Source organism: Sciurus vulgaris, assembly GCF_902686455.1.
Source record: "Sciurus vulgaris genome assembly, chromosome: 3".
NCBI lineage: Eukaryota > Metazoa > Chordata > Mammalia > Rodentia > Sciuridae > Sciurus > Sciurus vulgaris.
The window spans coordinates 168109268-168128139 of NC_136463.1; the positions used below are offsets into that span (position 1 = coordinate 168109268).

The following is an 18872-nucleotide window of genomic DNA, read 5'->3' on the forward strand; positions in this document are numbered from 1 at the left end:
AGCACCTTCTCCTTTGGGCAGCCTCCCAGAGCGCGGGTGGGTTGCGCCGAGTCTAAGCGCTGTGGTGAACAGCCACCTCTTCAATGCTCCCAGCTGTCTGCGATCACTGCTCCGGCGGAGGGAGGGGCGCCTCGCCGGCAGTTCTACTTTGCAAAGATCCCTGCTTTCGGGGCTACCGCCCTGTCCGGGGGCTACTGCCCCGTCCGCCTGCCCAGTGGGAAACACTCACCCGGCTACTTTGAGTTGGTCCCAAGTCTCTCAGTATCTCCTTTTCTTGAGTCCTGAACCCACGCTGCTCCTCCGGATAGCCGCCCGGAGCCCTGGCGCAGCTGATCCAATTCCAAGCGACGTGCCGAGCCCGTATTTCTCCTTCTCCTCTGGGCAGCCCCCTCTTCAATGCTCCCAGCTGTCTGCGATCACTGCTCCGGCAGGGGGAGGGGCGCCTCGCGGCCGTTCTACTTTGCAAAGATCCCTGCTTTTGGGGCTGCCGCCCCGTCCAGGGCTCTTGCCCCGTCCGGGACGTCTGCCCAGTGGGAGATTCTCGCCCGGCTGCTTTGAGTTGGTCCCAAGGCTCTCTATATCTCCTCTTCTTGAGTCCTGAGTCCTGGAGCAACACGAAACGCAGCCACCCTCTAGTCCGCCATCTTGAATCCCCCCCTCATCTTTGTTTTCTTACAGGGCCTAAGAAAATTTCTAACAAACAATAGACACTAAGTAAATATTCTTTGAATTGAACTGAAAAGGAAATGCGTCTTATGAAATCTGTAGAGTATTTTGATGTCATAGGTTTTTAGTGGAGGATATGGGAATATACATAGCTAACGTGAATCAGGTTAGCTATGATACTGAGAAAAGTACAGAGTGCTTGGGGAGTTCGAGAGAGGGAGGGAGCTGAGTCAAGCAGATCTGAAATAGAGAGGGTGTCAATTTTTCGAGCAGGGAAAATAGGCTCAACTAGAAAGTAGAAATTTAGAGGGAGCATTCTAGCCAGGAGAAAATTGCATGAACAAAGCTACAGAGGAGGGAAAGTACATGCTCCTGATCACTGGTCAGCTCGGTAAGGATGGAACAGAGGAACCATTGGAGGTCTTTGTGGAAGGGAGTTATACAATCAGCTCTGTGAACTGGGGAGGCAAGGACAAATTTGAGAGACAGCGTAGAGGTAGAATTAAGTTGAGGGATGGGAAGGGTGGCATTAGCAAAGACTCTGGGGCTGTAGTTTGGGTGGTGGCATTAATGAATATAGAAAATATGGGAAAACAAGGGGGAAGGATAAGTGTAGTTTTGGTCATGGAAAGTTTCAGGTACTTGGAGATATGTTATTGGCTACCATATGAGTTATCTATCAACTGGTAGCAATCTTAAGTCTGAATCTTAGGAGAATTTAAAAACTGATTGTACAAATTTTTTATTCTTTAATTCATGGGACTGGCTGAAATAATCCCCAAGTAGAAATTTAGAATGGGAGGAGGAGAAAAAGACTAAAAGTAGAACTGAAGAATCTGTTAAGAGAAGAGCTTGGGGAGGAGTGGCCCACAGAGAACAATCAGGGAAGACTGTTGCTTCTGAAGTCAAAGAAGAATGTTCAGGGAAAGTAGGGTGGGCAGAAAATACTTGTGTCAGCAACCTGCTGTGGCAAGTAGAAGGTCATGGGTGACTTCAGAGTGTGGTTTCAGTAAGGAAGCCAGGGAAGTAGCTAGATTTGGCTGAAGAATATTACTTTATGAACTTCTGAGGGTAAGAGAAGGAAAGGTATAGTAGTAATTTATGGAGAGATAGGGACACAGAAAGACCTTGTTTAGAAGGGCTAAGACTTGAATTTATTCAGTGTGTGAATTCAGAGGAAAAAGAAGGTCGAAGTAATAGAGGGTTTAGTTAGTAAAGTCCCAGAAGAGGTATGCTAAAGTGTACAGTTTGGCCTTGAGGTGGGTAAAAGGGCTGTTATTTAATTATCTGTCTATTTAGTGGTGCTAGGGATCAAACCCAAGGACTGTGTGCATGCTAAGCAGACAATGTGCCTCTGAGCTGTATCCCTAGGAGATATAGCTATGGGGCACTTAAAAAAATAGATAAATAAATAGGAAGAAAGTGGATGATACTCTTGTAAATATTTAGTTTTTTTTGTGAAAGTTCTCACATATTGGATTTGTGTTAATACATGCATCTTTCTTAAAAGGCAGCAGCAGTTGCACTTTCTTCCTTGGTTCATGCCTTGGATGAATTAGACATGGTGGCTGTAGTTCGATATGTTTATGACAGAAGAGCTAATCCTCAAGTCGGTGTGGCTTTCCCTTATATCAAGGATGCCTATGAGGTAAAACCCACAGATCTTTTCTATTCTCCCCGCAACCCATTCCTTTATGCTACACAGTGCTTCTCAACTGTAAATATGTATGGGAATCATTTGGGGATCTTGTTAAAATTCAGATAATAATCCCTAGGTCTGAAGTGGGGCCCAGATCCTGCATTTCTTAAAAACTTTCAGGTAATGTTGATACTGCTGGTCTGTGAACCAAACTTTCAGTTGTAAGGAAACAACAAGACTTATAAAAGTATTTAAGAAGCTTTTTATTAAATCAGTAAGGGTTAACTGATCTTTTTTCTCAGTTCTTGTCCTTTTTGACTTTACAGGATCAAATGAAAAGAGAAATACTTCCACTTTAACAAACAGGGATTATGAACAAAGGTTGAGGATGTGATTTTTGTTGTGATCCTTGTAAAGTTTATTTTGGGTTCTTGTGTTTTAGAAGATCTGTGTTTAAAATACAAGTCTAGATTCCTTACTATTTCCCACTTGGCAGAACTATAAAGCGAAACCAAATATCTTGACTTGCAGGTCAGCCTTCCAGGCACCCTGCGTTTTCCCATTTTTTTTTTTACTTGGTTATGCATTTTACAGTTTTTATTTAGTAGTCTTGTTTTTAAGCATTTCTTTTATTTTAATATTTTTCATACTCTTTACAGTTGCGAATAGTCAGTAGCACAAATCAAAATACATTAGTTTTTCATGTGCCAGATTTGAGCTGTCTAATTTCTGAAATATTTCTATTGTGCCACTTTCACAACATTTGGGACCATTTTTAGATTTTTCCATTAATTTGTTTCTGTTTTTGTCCCCTTTCTCATTAGTGCTTAGTGTATGTGCAGCTGCCTTTCATGGAAGACTTGCGGCAATACATGTTTTCATCCTTAAAAAATAATAAGAAATTTACTCCCACGGGTGAGTTTATTTCCATTTACTTCACTGACGGTTCTAATTGCCCAGATTGTTCTTGGGCAATCACGTGACTGCAGTCATTGGTTGGTGCTAAGATTTCATAGGATGGAATTGCTTGGTTCTGTTCATATACTCACCACCTGTTTTTCTGGTAGTAGGAATAGTTTTGTCCTAAACTTTCTAAACACTGTCTAGTTCCCCCTTCTGACTCTGAGCATGTGTCTAGGGAGGAGCTTGTTGGTGCTGAATGTCAGTTCTCTGGTTGTGAGCAGCTTTGCCCCAGCTGCAATGAATTGATGTGCAGTATCACACCATCTCCTACATGCATGAGGAAATTTGGAAGTTCACGACAATGTTGGAGATTAGCTTTTCTCTTTGCCCTTCTTTTGTAGTTTGTAGTAAGGTTAAGTCTCATTGTTACTTACTTCCAGCTTCTAAGAGTTACTTGGAGCTCAGCGAGAAAGTCTGTTATTTGGCCTTGCTGCACATGTTAGGATGCTCCACAGAGTGAGTCTCAGGGCCACAGGTCCAGTCTTCCAGAGAGCTCACCATTTAAGACAACTATAATAAAATATAGCAGGGGACAGAATGAGAGAGCATACCTAAAAGAACAACAAATATGGTAGATGTTTTATTCTTCAAGTTTAATTTTTTATCTGTGTCAGTGTAGGATGGAGGGGTTGTTTTGGGAGCAGTGTGCTGTGAAAAGGCCAAGAAGCATATGGGTCTCTGGGTCTGAGATCTTTATCTTCCTTCTAGAGTTGAGTCCCCCTACATCATGGTGGAGGCAGGCATGGACCCAAATATATAGAAGTTGTCACTGTCGTCATCTGTCTGAACCTGTTGAACATTCCAAACTTTAAATGAGTAGAATATTTTTTTAAAAAGAACTTTATTTAAAAATGATTTTATAGACAAATCATTCAGAATCTTAAAAATCAGAAATCTTTAGATCTGTTGATCTGTTTTCTGTGTTTTAACATATTTCTGTTTACATTCTTTCCTGTGGAAAAATGGATTCTTAAAGATGTTTAGTCTATTTCTCTAGTTGGTATAGGATGCTGCACGCATTAAGTTGGTGATAGCTGTGCCTTTTGCCTGAAACCTCCTCTGGAAAGTTCAGAAACAGGAAAGAAATGTGCCACAATACCTACCTGTGTGCTCTTTTATTTTATTGTGGCTGTACAAAGGAATATCTAAAAAGGTAAAGAATAGAAGCATAAGGTACTTTGGAGAAACCTTAGGCATAGGTACTTTTACCTTTTGCCTAATGACTATGAATCCCCAAACAGTACTTTACTTCTACAGCTGAACTGCTGTGAATCAGCAGAACAGAAGCATTTGGGAAAGAGTTGCTTTTCATCCACATTGTTTTGGACTATGCCATTCTTGTTGACTTGGTAGTTTTTTGTTTTTGTTTTTTTCTTACTTGCTTTCTGTTGGGTATTAGAAAAGACATGAAAAGGCTGTCATCTTTCTGCTGTCATGGAACTTTAGAGTTTGAGTAGAGTGGGGTAAGACATGTACATGGGTCTGTGTATATGCAGAAGGAACTGATTCTAACAGAAGAATCAGCTCACTGTGGTCTAGTGGTGTCTTCCTGTGAAGGTTCTAGACTCTGATAAATGTTATAGTAAGTTTTAGAAAGCTTATGCTTCAGTACCATAGGGGTTTTCTTTTTCTTTTTAATGTCTTTCTCTTTTGTTAACTACTAATTTAAGAAAATTAATCAAAATAAACAATACGTGTTTTCTCCATCACACACTCGCCCCACCCAGGAGTGGGCTTCCATCCCTCTGTGGGGAAGAGTTTGCTTCAAAAGCTGCCTGTGATGTTCTTCAGTTCCGAGGGAGTCGGAGAAACCTGTGTCCTGTCCTCAACTTCATCCAGGACTAGAGTATTCCTTCCTCTCTTTTTCACTTCCTTTCCTCAGCATACATCCACAATTTACTTGAGTGCAGTCTTCACCTTTCATTTCCTCTGGCTTAAGATTCAGAAACAATTTTATATTTTTCTATTTTTCCGTATTTTCTTTCTTGAATAGTTTTGTATATAACCTCTTCATCTTACCTCTGTGCTACCTTTATGACAAATGTAGCACTGGAACACTTTTTCCCTAATACTGGTTACATTATTATACAGTTTGTCTAAGGTCTCCTGCTATTTTATATTAAAAAAAAAAAAAAAAAAAAAAAAACAAAGAAAAATCTCATTCATATGAAATGCAAGAGAAAGACCTGGAAAAGCATAAAAGAAGATTCTACTTTTTATTAAGCCCGTCCATATTTTTTTTTAAAACCAGTCTTCTAGGGAAAAAAAGGTGGGGGGATTGTAGATTCTAACTTTTCTTTTTAAAAGCCCAGAATACTTTTCTTTTCAAGTAGCTCAATGAATGCTGAATATTTTGTTCAAATCTCCATGGAGAAGTCAGGTTTTTCTATGGCTGTCGTGCATTTTTCTGGAATAGACTTTTTTGCTTTTGATATGATACTCCATTGTCAAAGGTTCATCAAATGGAGGAGCTGAAAAGGACCTAAGAGGTCAACTACTCTAAATAGCTCTTTTCACAGATTAAAAAAACAAGACTCAGGTTAAGTACTTGCATACATAGAGAATATTTTTGGCAGAGCCAGGATTGTATAACCTGCCAGCATTGCTGTACTTATAAAATAAAAAGCATTTGTTTTAGTGGAGAATAATGAGAATAATCCTTTTTTCTTTCTGCTTCTCTGTTTATTCTTGTTTTAAGAGGCACAGTTAAGTGCTGTTGATGCTTTAATCGACTCCATGAGCTTGGTAAAAAAAGACAAGGAGGAAGACACTATTGAAGACTTGTTTCCAACCACCAAGATCCCAAATCCTGAATTTCAGAGATTATTTCAGGTGAGAGAAGGATGATCCAGTTGTATTTGTAGTAAATGCAAAGATAGCTAAGTGAAAAGGTATGGTCATTGGCCAGTCCCAAATAAATGTCTATCCACTGAGGACCTCATTTGCTCTATTTAATAAAAGTGTAACATTTTCCTGATTTATGCTGTGGAAGGGGAGTGAGAAAGGGAGGATGGAATATTCTAGTCCCAGATGAAGTTGATGGCAATAGGATGTAAGTTTCTCTGACTCCCTGAGAACAGAAGAACATCACAGGCAACTTTTGAAGCAAACTCTTCCCCACAGAGGGATGGAAGGTCTGCTCGTAGGTGAGGTGAATGTGTGATGGAGAGCCTGTGGACTGTTCATTTTGATTCACTTCACAAAACATCCTTAACTAACCCAAGTCCATATTGGGGCCTATATATTTTTTAAAAATTCTTTTTAGTTATACATAATGGTAGAATGTATTTCGACATATTATACATACGGAGTATAACTTCCCATTATTGTGGTCGTACACGATGTGGAATTATACTTGTCGTGTATTAATATATGAACATAGGAAAGTTATGTACAATTCATTCTGCTATCTTTCCTATTTCTGTTTCTCCTCCCTTCCCTTCATTCCCCTTTGTCTAATGCAGTGAACTTCTATCTCTCCCCTTATCGTGTGTTAGCATCCACATCTCAGAGAAAACACATGACCTTTGGTTCTCTGGAATTGGCTTATTTCACTTAGCATTATTGTCTCCAGTTCCATACATTCACTGGCAAATGCCATAATTTCATTCTTCTTTATGACCGAGTATTATTCCATTGTGTGTGTGTGTGTATGTGTGTGTGTGTACATATCACATTTTCTTTATCCATTCATCTGTCAAAGGGCACCTAGATTGGTTCCATAGCTTAGTTAGCTGTTGTGAATTGAGCTGCTATAAACATTGATATGGTCACATCACTATAATGTTGATTTTAAGTCCTTTTGGGTATATGCCAAGGAGTGGGATAACTGAGTCAAAGGGAGGTTCCATTTCAGCTTTTCTGAGGAATCTGCATACTGCTTTCCAGAGTGGTTGCACTAATTTGCAGTCCCATCAGCAATGTATAAGTATACCTTTTTCTACACATTCTTGCCAACATTTATTGTTACTTGTATTCTAGATAATTGGCGCATGTTTTGAATCAAGGGATCCTCTGCATGTGAGAAACTGCCTGTGGTTTTTGTTTTGTTTTGATGTTTGGAATTCCTTTAGGTAATAAAAAAAAGAATATTTTGTTCTGAAATTAGAAATATGAAGTTTAACATGTAAAGGCCTGCCTCAATGAATCCTTTAGTATTCTAAGTGTTATAACTGATGAAAATTGTTTTGGCGTTTTGATGTATGGAATTGAAGACCTGAAGCCATTTCTAAGCAAGGAAGGAGCTGAGCAGTGAGAAAACTTTCCAAAACAAGAGAAACTTCTATTACTTGACAGATTTACCTAGGGTAGGCTCTATTTATGTTCAATAAATTTTTTGGACTAAAAAATGGATACAAGTCATAAATGCAGACAGATTTATCTTTCAAAGCTGTGAGCACTGGTAGCTTTGTTTTTTACAGCATAATCAACTTTGCTTTCTTTTGTGGGGGAGAGTTTAATATGACCCATCTATATAAAGAATACAGATTCTTTATCTTCACTAAGGATGTATAAATTGAATTTACTTTTTTTTTTTTCCAGAAACAAATATTTACTAACAATGAAGCATGAGCTAAAAATAACATAGGCTCACTACTTCAAGGACTCCTTTAGAGGAGAGAGGAGTAGAGAAATAATAAAGCCAGTAGTTAAAACAATGATGGGAAAAGACCACAGGAATAAGAGGGAAAAGAGGGTTCTCTGAGGAAATAACATTTGGACAGAGTTCTGAAGGTAAAAGGTGGGGTGCATGATGTAACGAGGGCATGCGATGCAAAACAAGTTGCATATACAAAAGCATGGCAGTATGAAGACGTGCTGTGTGTTTAAGAATTTGCAGATGATTCCATTTCTCTAAGGGAAAATGATGGGGACGGTGGCGGCGAAGGCAAGTAGGGAGGTTGTGAGAGCCTTGTGCGCCTCACTCAGCAGTTTGGATTTCGTGGCAGTGAGTGATCATTAAAGGATTTTGTCAGCATGTAGGGAACACGTTTTTTTAAAAAATAGCTCTGGTGGTGCCATAGGAGATGGACTGGAGACTGGCTGAGAAACCTGCAGTGGCCTGCTTCAGGCTTGAGTTAAAGCAGTGATGCAGAGACTGGAGGGGGAATTGAGTTTGAAGGCATATAGCAGGTAGAAGAGATAGGATTTGAGAGATTGGATGGTGGTTGGCAAGAAAAAGAAATTGATGTTAACAGTCCTAGCTGGGGTGACTAAAAGGATGATGTCACCATTAATTGTGATAAAGCATACAGAAAGAGCAGATGGAAAAGGTCATTTTTTTTTTCACAAGTGTTAAATTTGAGTAATCTGTTGACTATACCAGTGTAGACATTCAGAGGAAAGTTGGAAATAGGAAATAGGAAATAGGTGTGTAGAGCCCAGAAAAGTAGGTCTAAATATATAGATTTAAGAGTCTTCCTTATTTAGGTAGAAGTGCATGAGAGGGCCTGTGAGAGCACGGTGAGTGGGGAAGAGCCGAGTACCACTCCAACCCTGGAGGGGGCGGTTGGGAGCAGATACAGAAAGAAGAGCTGTTACTAAACAGAACCAGGTGCTCCGGCCTCACCCCAACCACAGTCATCTTGAAAGGCATGTAAGAGAAGTGTCCAGATGGAAAGAATCCCAAGGCAGATGTTGCACAATGGTGAGCAAAAGTGAGTTTAGCAGAGGGCCTTCAGGGGCTGGTAGGTAAGTCTTTGATGAATTCAGGGCCCAGTGTCAGTCAATAAGTTGCAATGCCTAGAGATATCCGCTTTCCTGGTGAAGGGAGAGGACCCAGTAAGCTGCAGTAGGACAGGGAACCCCTTTTCCTTTTTAAGTATTTAGAGTCGAGGGTGAATGAGTTGGTAGAAGGGAGAGATTAATAATCAATCTGTTGGCAAGAGAGCAACTGTAGTTTTGGAATAAAACGCTGAAAAATGTATCTTAAGAGTACAGTTAAAACTACCTTTTAAATAATTGATAATAGTGTTGCTAAAAATCAATATGTTAATGCCCTTTGAACTAGCCATTACAGTCTGTAAATTTTCCCCCAAATCTTTTTCTAATGGTAAAAAATAACATTGAGGAGTAACAGTTACTTAAAGCAATATGTAGGTCAAGGATTGGGATCTCAGCTTTCTAGCTACTAAAGCATGTGTCTTTCTTTTAATCTCATTTTTCTTTAAACAAATTGGAATTTCTTGCTTAAATGATTTTTATATGTATCCCACTTAGTTTTATCTATCTGAAGTGTGAACTTAAAATATGAGTGAGAGGTTGTTGCTTCAGAACATGTTTTGTAGATCCCTTCTTATTGACTTGTGGATGAAAATACTGTTTGATAGGACTGCCTGAAATTTATAATGAAATTCTGAAATTTATACTGAAATTCTGGTGTGTTTTCCACTGGCTGACTGTTCTAGTTCATTTCCAAAACAAGCCAATTGGATATCACAGAATCTTCAGGAAGTTGCTGGGTTGATTTTTTTTTTTTTTTTTTTTTTTTTTTTTTTTGGTACCGATGATTGAACTCAGGGGCACTCATCCACTGAGCTACATCCCCAGCCCTACTTTGTGTTTTATTTAGAGACAGGGTCTCACTAAGTTGCTTAGCACCTCACTTTTACTGAGGCTGGCTTTGAACTCAAGAGCCTCCTGCCTCAGCCTCCTGAGTTGCTGGAATTACAGGTGTGCACCACTGCTCCTGGGTAGGTTGAATGTTTGATTTCTGCTTACAACTTTTTTTTTTTTTTTTTTTGTACTGGGGATTGAACCCAGGGCACTCAACCACTGATTCACATCCCCAGTCCCTTGTTGCATTTTATTTAGAGACAGGGTCTTGCTGAATTGCTTGGGGCCTCATTAAGTTGCTGAGGCTGGCTTTGAACTCAAGTGCCTCAGCCTCCCAAGCCTTTGGGATTACAGGCATGCGCCACCATGCCCAACTACTGCTTACATTTTTAGGACTTTCTAAGCTGAGATATTTTAAATGACTTGGGTGAGAACTGTGAATTAAGTATTATGCACAAGGTTGCGTTAGATTCAGAGGGCTTGAAGTCATTTTGGTTTTCCCTTTTGTTTTAGACTGAAAAAGGTAAGATAATGCTCAAGGGAAAGTCAGTTAGGAAAGAAGAAAACAGAAGTCAAACTCTGAAATGAATGAATATACTATAGAGAAGGAAGAGTTATGGTTGGTATATTGAAAGGGGGCAGGAACAACACTTGGAGTTTATAGAGGAAACTGGTACTTAATTCCTACCTGAGGGTTTTCTGAATTTGTAGGACATTGACTCTTGGATGATATTCACTATTAAACCTAAGTTACCTTTTATTTTTTAGAATGGAAACTTTTAGCTTATGCCTTTTTCATTATAGGAAAATAGTTCATGGGATAGTATAAATAGTATACTTATGGTATGAAATAGTTTAAAATTGCAGAAGCTGTTCAGCTCCCTGAGTTTTTTTTTTTTTCTTCAACATTACAATATGTAAGTTCTTTAAGAGGGGACGTAGCTCAGTGGTAGAGTACTTGCCTAGCATGTGCAGGACCCTAGAAGAAATTAGAGGCTTATTCTCTAACCTAATTTGGGAATTCCCTACATCAAGGAAATATCAAATGAATTCTTTATTTTCTTCTTTTTCTTAATAATATTTCATTGCCTTCCTGCCCACTGTAGAGAGCTTACCTCTCTGGGCAGACATGGGTGCCTCCAAGGCCTGGCGTAGTCACCTGCAGGCAGCATGGCAGTGATTAGTTGGAAATGACTTTCCATCCAGTTCCACTCACGTGAGCACTGAAGACCACCTTGTCCCTTGAACCTTGTCCAAACTCCATCAACAACAGGAGCCCTGGAAAAGAGTACTTCTTTTCTTATACAGTATCTGTCAGGTGCTGATTATATGCCAGGCATGATGTTTGTCTTGGAATTCAGCAGTAAATCAGACTCAGTCTCTACTTTCAGGGTAGAGGTCTAGGCAATAAGCAAGTAAACCAAAACAAATGATAAGGTGATATAGATCATAAATATTATAAAAAATATAAAATAGGGAAAATGATAGAATGTGACTAGGTGGTAGGAAGGGGATACACAGGGGCTACTTCATATACAGCATCAGGGAAAGTCTCTTAGGAGATAATACTTGAGCATGCTCAAGACTAGAATGATTAAAGAAAAAGGGCCAACCCTATCGGAGGTTGTGGCATAATCCAGCAACTCAGAAGGCTGAGGCGGGATGGCTGAAAGTTGGAGGTCAGCCTGGGTAGCTTAGCAAGAGCCTGTCTCAGAATAAATTAAAACTGGGATGGGCATGTGGCTCAGTGGTAGAACACCCCTAAGTTTAATACCCAGTACCTAAAAAAAACAGCCACATCTCTCAGGGGAGGCAGAAGAGACAGGAGTATTAAGCTCAGGACCCAAAGGCAGGAACAAACTTGGCATGGGGGAAACTTGAAGAGCCCAGCCTTGCTGCGCTGTGAGTGACAGTTGGTAGGTGACAAGACTGGGGAGATGGGCCAGTACTGCAGTCGTGTAGGACTTCTGGGATGTGGTAAGGAATTCATTTTCAGTTGACGTTAGCTTTGAGAGAACAGTGGAAGCAGAATCCAGGTGACCAGTTAGAAGGTGATGGTAGTGGGCTTGGGGAGGGATGTTGGTGTCTGGGCTAGAGTGGTGACAGTGAGGACCAGGAAGAGAGGTAGACAGACTGGCAGAGATGCGTTCACACTCCACTCCGCTGGGAGGTCTGCAGCAACTCGGTGCCCTCTGTCGCTCCCAGCCTTCCTCCTGGGACCGAGCTGGGCGCTCCCCTTCAGCCACCTGTTTCACCCACCACACATTAACTCCAAGAGCCAGTGAAGGCACAAGCATGGTATGAGCAAGGGTGGTGCTAGAGACTTAAAATGAGAAGGTCGTAATCCCAGATGGTCAGAATCTCTTTCCCCAAGTCTTTAAAAAGTGACAGTGTCTTTTTATAAGATGAGACTCCTTTCTAGGAGGTCTACAGAAGAACTGCTGCTAGGTATGGGCCTGTTTCCACAGTGGGTTTTAGACATGTGCAATGTGCTATTAACAACGGTGGTTAGGGACTGACCTTCTTTATTGTCTCATATCTGATATGAATCACATGTCCCTCCCAAACCAAAGATGAAATATCCCTAACTGGAAAATAGAAAGAAACCATTTATGAACTCTCCACTTGTGTTCTCTTTCCCCAACAGTGTCTGCTGCACAGAGCTTTACATCCCCAAGAGCCTCTGCCCCCAATTCAGCAGCATATTTTGAATATGCTAGATCCCCCCACTGAAGTGACAGCAAAATGTCAGATTCCTCTCTCTAAAATAAAGACCCTTTTCCCTCTGACTGAAGCCATCAAGAAAAAGGACCAAGTAACTGCTCAGGACATTTTCCAAGACAAGTAAGTACCTGGTATGGTTGCATTTAAGGTTAGTGATAGTCACAGGGACTCTTGGGGATTGGGATTTGAGAAGGTGGGAGGAAAAGAAGCCTGACGCTGGACTCTTAGGTTGAAATACCGGTTTCTCATTGATCCATTGTAGTCATATTTTATTCTGGCTGCTCACTTGGAATTTTGAACTGCCTTCTGAGTTGTTGACATTTGCATCACCATCAGATTCTTGGTGATTATACAAAGGAAGGATAAGCAAAGTCTTTTAATACCTAAGACTAAGTTTTACCCTTTTTGAAGTGAGGAACTGGTGATCAGAGGAGTGGGTTGAAGAATGAGGTTCTTTGGTGGGGGGTTAGGTGTCAGTGCAAGTTTTGGAGGAAAAGTGAGAAGTGAAAAATCTAACCTTCTTTAGCGATTTTGTGAATATGGCAGGATATACTTACTTGTTCATGCTGTTAGGGAGGTATTTGTAGTTAGGATTGCAGAATGCTTTTCACATGATCCTTCAATCAAGCTTACAAGTGGCTATTAAGTTTTTTCCCTTACTAGATTCTGTTCAGATCTTTCTATTAATTTCCATTCAAACAAAAACTAGAAGAAATTATTCTTTATTATCCAGAATCATTTGGATATATAAATCTTGATTTCACCAGGCTTCAGTCAACTAGTTGTTGGTGATTTTTTTCTCAAACCAGAATAATCTATTCATTTCTTTATGCTGCATTTTGAGATTTGGCTTTACACCATGGCGCTCTTTTCATTTTTCTTTGATTTCCTTCCCACAGCTGTATCTTCACTGAAAAAGCAAAGCTTATTATTTATAAATACCCAAGTTGAGGCGTATTGAGTGATTTCCAGAAACCTTCTCTGGTTTCTATAAATCACTGATTTAGTGAATTACTGTCTAAGTTGAATAGGGAACTTTGAATTTTTTTGTGACTTTCCAGAGGTTAATACCCCAAGCTATGTTAGAATTGGAAGGGGAAAAAATTATATCATCCATAGATCCTATCATGAGCATTCCTAACACATCCTGGAGAGATTCATAGCTCTTAGTCTGTCATACCTTCTATTCAGGAAGAGTGCCTAAAAATCCACTTTTCTTCTGTTCTCCTCATCTCTCTGCATGCCTCTGGGTTAGTAGATGAGAACAGTTCAATAAAAGTCTGTGGCCTTTTCTTCCCATGACACCATGCTCTTGTCTCACTGCAATCACAGGGCTATTCTCTCTGTGTGTATTAAAGCTCCAGTTCATGATCGTGATTACCTTCTGGTGTTGTGGGAAAGAAATGGGCCATTTTCTCCTCCTCCTTTGATTAGAATGTAAATTAGCTGGTTAAAAAATGCACCATGGAGACCCAGAAGGCTGTTGTTCTGTGATTTGGTCCCTGCTGTGATTCCACCTTCAGCCCTGGTCCTCTCACTCACTCTTTTGGAAGCTGTGCTGGGCTGGGCTTCTTGTTCTTTGCTCCCATAGTAGTTTGCAATGCAGCCAAATCACCTGCCTGGGGCCTGGGAATTATCTCACTCTTGCAGGCCTATTTACACACCTGTTCTCTGCCCTTTCTCCTCAGAAGTCTTAGTTCTTAAGAACTGCAGAAATAATGCATTTAGCAAATATTTATCATGTCCCTCCTGTATCCAAGAAGAATGATTCAGTCCCTTCTGCAAGGTTCTTAAAACTCTGTTTTTATGACTAGACTCTAGTCAGCTTTAGAGGTAGTTTTCTTGAGGGGGAAAATATTGCCAACACTGAGCTGTGTTTTTCTGTATACTCACCATTATAGGGAACACATTTCCAGAGAAGATGTGTGGGTTTGAGATTGGGGAGTGGCAAATGTTGGTTCAGGAAGTTTTGTAGTCCTGAACTGAAAATCACTAGTTTTTTCCCCAGCTTTGTCATTCTTGATCTGATTTTATAGTTTTATCTTTGAGATTTTTTCCATCTAAAAATGACCTTATCTCAAGAGATCTCATAACTATGAAATAACAGATGTTAAAATACTTCAAGTTATTTGAAGGAAAAGTAATAGCCAGAGCCCAAACAATAATACTATCATTATCAATGAAAAAACATTGATAATATTTTCATTATCAGAGAAAGTGTGCTGTTCATCTTGTACGTAGTGAATACGTACTATTAAAAGTAGTTCTTTCATTTCAAGGGGGGAAAGAGGTTTATTTGATACCCCAGTCCCACAGTGTACTGAATATTACCCAAGTCATAAAAGCATTTCTTCCCTTAATGTTGGTGTACACCATCAAAATTAAAATAGCAAAATTAGGACTTCTGAAGATCTAATCCTCCTTGTGCAACTAATACATAGGTGATCTCAGTTTATTTTTGTCCCTGTGCAGATAGTCTAAAAAGTTTTCTGCTTTTTTCAAGTCCCCAAAGATTCCTCCATATACTGGCAGCAGTCATCCTTGCCTGATTAATGACTTAGATTTCAGACTCCAGAGTCAGCCAGTGTGGGTTGTTCCCCTTGCTCTGCAGTGTGACCATTGGCACAGGTTTCTTATGTTCTGTAAAGCCTCAGTTTCCTCATGGGCAAAACAGGGATAACAGGAATATCTATCTCGCCAGGTGTAGTGGCGCATACCTGTAATTCCAGCTACTCGGGAAGCTTGAGGCAGGAGCATTGCAAGTTCGAGGCCAACCTCAGCAACTTATCAAGGTCCTGTCTCAAAATAAAAATAAGTACTAGAGAATGTAGTAAATGTAATGGTAAAATGCCCCTCAGTTTAATCCCCAGTGCCAAAAAAATAAATACGTATATATTTTTTTTAAATAAATTTAAACAGGAATATTTGTTTCATGGAGTTGTTATGGAAGTTAATTGAGTAATGTTTGCTGTTCATCTGGAACCCAACACAGTACCTAGCACATAATAGCAGTGTTTGTGAGTAAATGCTTTTGAAAACCCTAAATTATGTGCCTAGCATATTAGCAATAGTGACAACAGTGATGATATTAGCGAAGATTTTATAGAGAAGATACAGGCTTAGGTGAGAACACCTTAGTTATCCAGCTAACCTTATCTAAAAACATACCTGGTTTGCATCTACCTTTACTTTCTTCTTTCCTGTCTCAGTGGAATTGGGTACTGGTCCAGTCTAAAGTTCATCCCTTCACCTATGCCCTGCACTCTCTCTTGTCTCATCTGGTACTTTAGTCTACTAACAACTCCCTTTCTGTATTTTCTGCGTCTCCCTGTCTCCTAGCTCCTTTCCCTCCTCATCTAAAAATAAAAAAGTACCCCCAACCTCCTCCCTCTAATTACTACCTGTTACTAATTACTAATCTAATTATTATCTTTCCTTCCACAAGCCAGGCTTATTAGAAGAGTCTGCATTGCTGCTGTTCTCAGGTTTCATTTTCCTCTGCCCCCTCTACGTCTCTGAAACTGGCCTTCCAGAAGACACACACTGCTCAGTTCCCTTCAGCTTTGAAGTCCTTCTTTCATAACTTTTTCTTTTTAGCATTTGACATTGTCAATTATTCTTTCCCTCTTGAAACTCACATATTTTCTTTAATTTCAGCTTTTCCGGATTTTCTTCCTAATCTTTGACAACTCCCTTTCATATTCTTCAGCGGCTGTCCTTCTTTCCCCACAAACCTAAAATGTTGATGTTCTGCAGGATTTATCCTCAGAGAATAGCTAGCATGTATTGATCTAGGTATTTTATTGACACCATCTTAAAATTGAGGCAACTATTAAAGATAAGAAACTTGCTCAAGATTCCAGTTGGTAAGTGTTGGAATAAGGATTTAAATGCAAGGTTTCAGAGCTTGCATTCTTAGCTGCAATTCCATTTTACCTTAGCAGTGCGTGTCCCAAGAACTTTTTTTGTTTCACAGACAGGGCTTTGAAAACTACTAGATATCTCTCTGCAGCCTTGATTTTCATCCTGTCCATTGCATAACTTAAACATCTATCCTTACCTGAAGTTCAGTATATCCAGAAATTATGTCATCATCTTTCTCCTTTGGTGCCCCTTTCAAACCTCTCTTCTTGCTCTTATTCTCTATTTCAGTGAATGACGCCTTATTTCCTGGAAATCGTTCTTTTCTTTACCTTTCCATATCTAATTGGTTTATCAAGCTATATGAAATTTGCTTCAAAACCACTCCTTTCACTTCAGATTAGTATAGTGGCTAATGGCATTGATTTTGGAATCAGATAGATTCAGATCTAAACCCAAGCATTTCCCCTTAATAGCAGTTGAAATTGGCAAGTTGGTCTCTGTCAAGTGGCAGTAACAAATACCTGCCTTTCATGAGCCTTCATTTGCTCTTCTAAAAAAGGACAATGATAATAGCTAACTCATGGGGTTATTGCAAAGTTTAACTGAGATAATTTAAATGTGCTTACTACAGTGACTAGTGCATGATGTTAGCTCTTAATAGCTCCATCCACTGGCATTACTTTTATGGATGCCTTCTCATTTTAGCCTGCTTTACTAAGATAGTTTCTTAACTGATTTTTCTTCTCCCAGCCTCATCCCTTTCCAAGCCATTTTGCTACCTGAGTGTTTTTTTTTTTTTTCCCCCAACACTTACCAGTTTATGGTAAAAGATAATACAAAGGGTTTGGATGATGGCATGCATAGGAGAAGGCATGTAAAAGGATACAGAGTTTCCATGTCCTCTGGACCTGCCACCCTCTAGGAACCTTCCTGTGTTCACTCTCCAGAAACTGTCTGAACCTAATCCTTTTGAGCTTTTGTGGAGACTTTAATAATAGGCATAACTGATTAATTCAGTGGCCACTAGTTATCAGCCTAAGCTTCAGCCCCTCTCTCCTCCCCAGAGGTGGGGAATGGGACCAAGTCTTGCTGAAGCTCCCATCCTGAAGCTACCTAGGGCTGTCAGCCAACCTGAGGGGTTTTTTTTTTTTTTTTTTTTTTTTTTTTTTTTTAAACACAAATATATGATCACATCATTCCTGCTTAAAATTTTTTAATGGTGTGACTCTTGAACTTTTCTTTTTTTTTCCCATGCAGTATGGGAATTGGACCCAGGGGTGCTGAGCTACATTCCTAACCCCTCCTCACATTTTTTATGTCTGTAATTTACCTATTTTCTAGCCCCATCTCTACTTCCCAGCTTGTGCTTTATGCTGTAGCCCAGTACAAGTGCTTGCTGTTTTAAGGGATATATTGCTTATCACAATATTATCATTGTTTACATATTTATCTTTATTTGTTAAATTTCTCAAAAGTATTATTATGTATTAATTTTTGTATACCTAGGGTTTTGAGTTCAGCTTAGTGACTGACACATAGCAAATATTCAGCAAATGTTTGGCTACCTAAATGAATTATAAAACTGTATATTTATGAAAGAAAGCAAGAAAAGGAGAAGGAACAAATTACTGTGGTCACATCATCCAAATGTAGCAGTTGTTGACATTTGTATGCATGTTGTAATTTTGTATGGATGATTTTTACCTTACAGGACTTGGTGTCCTCGCAGATAATTTGGGGATGAGAGTCATTTTCCTTTCACACTTCATGTGAATGCAATATATAAAAAATTTCTAATAATGCTATTACATGACTTGGGACTGTTAACCATATTAAAGTTTCACTACTTTTTGCTTATTTTTGCAGCTGTTTTTATATGCCTGGTACTGAGAAATTGGTGTACATGCCTCTTTACCCCACCTTCCATATAGGATTTAAGAAACTCTTCCATTTAATTTAGCTTCATATTTCCACAGAATTTAGTGCAGTGTTTTGTACATATAATGCAATTGTATCTTAATGAATATTGTTGGAAGGGGATAATTGATATATTAATGGTTCTTTTAACCAGTGTTTTCCTGAGGAGCCAGCTAAAGTTCAACCAATATAATAACTTACTAAACTCTAGATAAACAAACAATAATCCACCATGAACAACTTCAAGAAAGTATGAGACTCTGGGGCTCATCAGCGGCAAAACTGAGATTGCAATCCAAGTCTTTTGTCTTCACATTTCCAAAAGTACTCTCTTGTTGTCTGTCTGCTGGGAACAACCAGCAAAAGTTAACTGAATAGCTGAATAACTTGCTCTGACTTTTTTTTTCCGTGGTACTGGGAACTGAACCCTGGCCATGAACAGCTAGGCAAATGCTCCACCACCGAGTTTATTCCCATTCCAATAACCTTTTTTTCCTAAATACTCAACCCCCAGCAGAATTTCCTTCTTCCTTAGTTTGTGCGT

At 39.5% G+C, this 18872-nt stretch overlaps 1 protein-coding gene across 2 annotated transcripts in view; it reads left to right on the forward strand.

Annotated features, from left to right (window-relative positions):
- Positions 1-18872, forward strand: part of XRCC5 (X-ray repair cross complementing 5) — a 98837-nt gene that overhangs the window by 37943 nt on the left and 42022 nt on the right. For both annotated transcript variants that reach the window (XM_079132990.1, XM_079132991.1), the window contains exons 11-14: positions 2177-2314; positions 3130-3220; positions 5967-6100; positions 12471-12667. In XM_079132990.1, coding sequence (XP_078989116.1) covers positions 2177-2314; positions 3130-3220; positions 5967-6100; positions 12471-12667 — 560 coding nt within the window. The remainder of the gene's footprint in view (positions 1-2176; positions 2315-3129; positions 3221-5966; positions 6101-12470; positions 12668-18872) is intronic.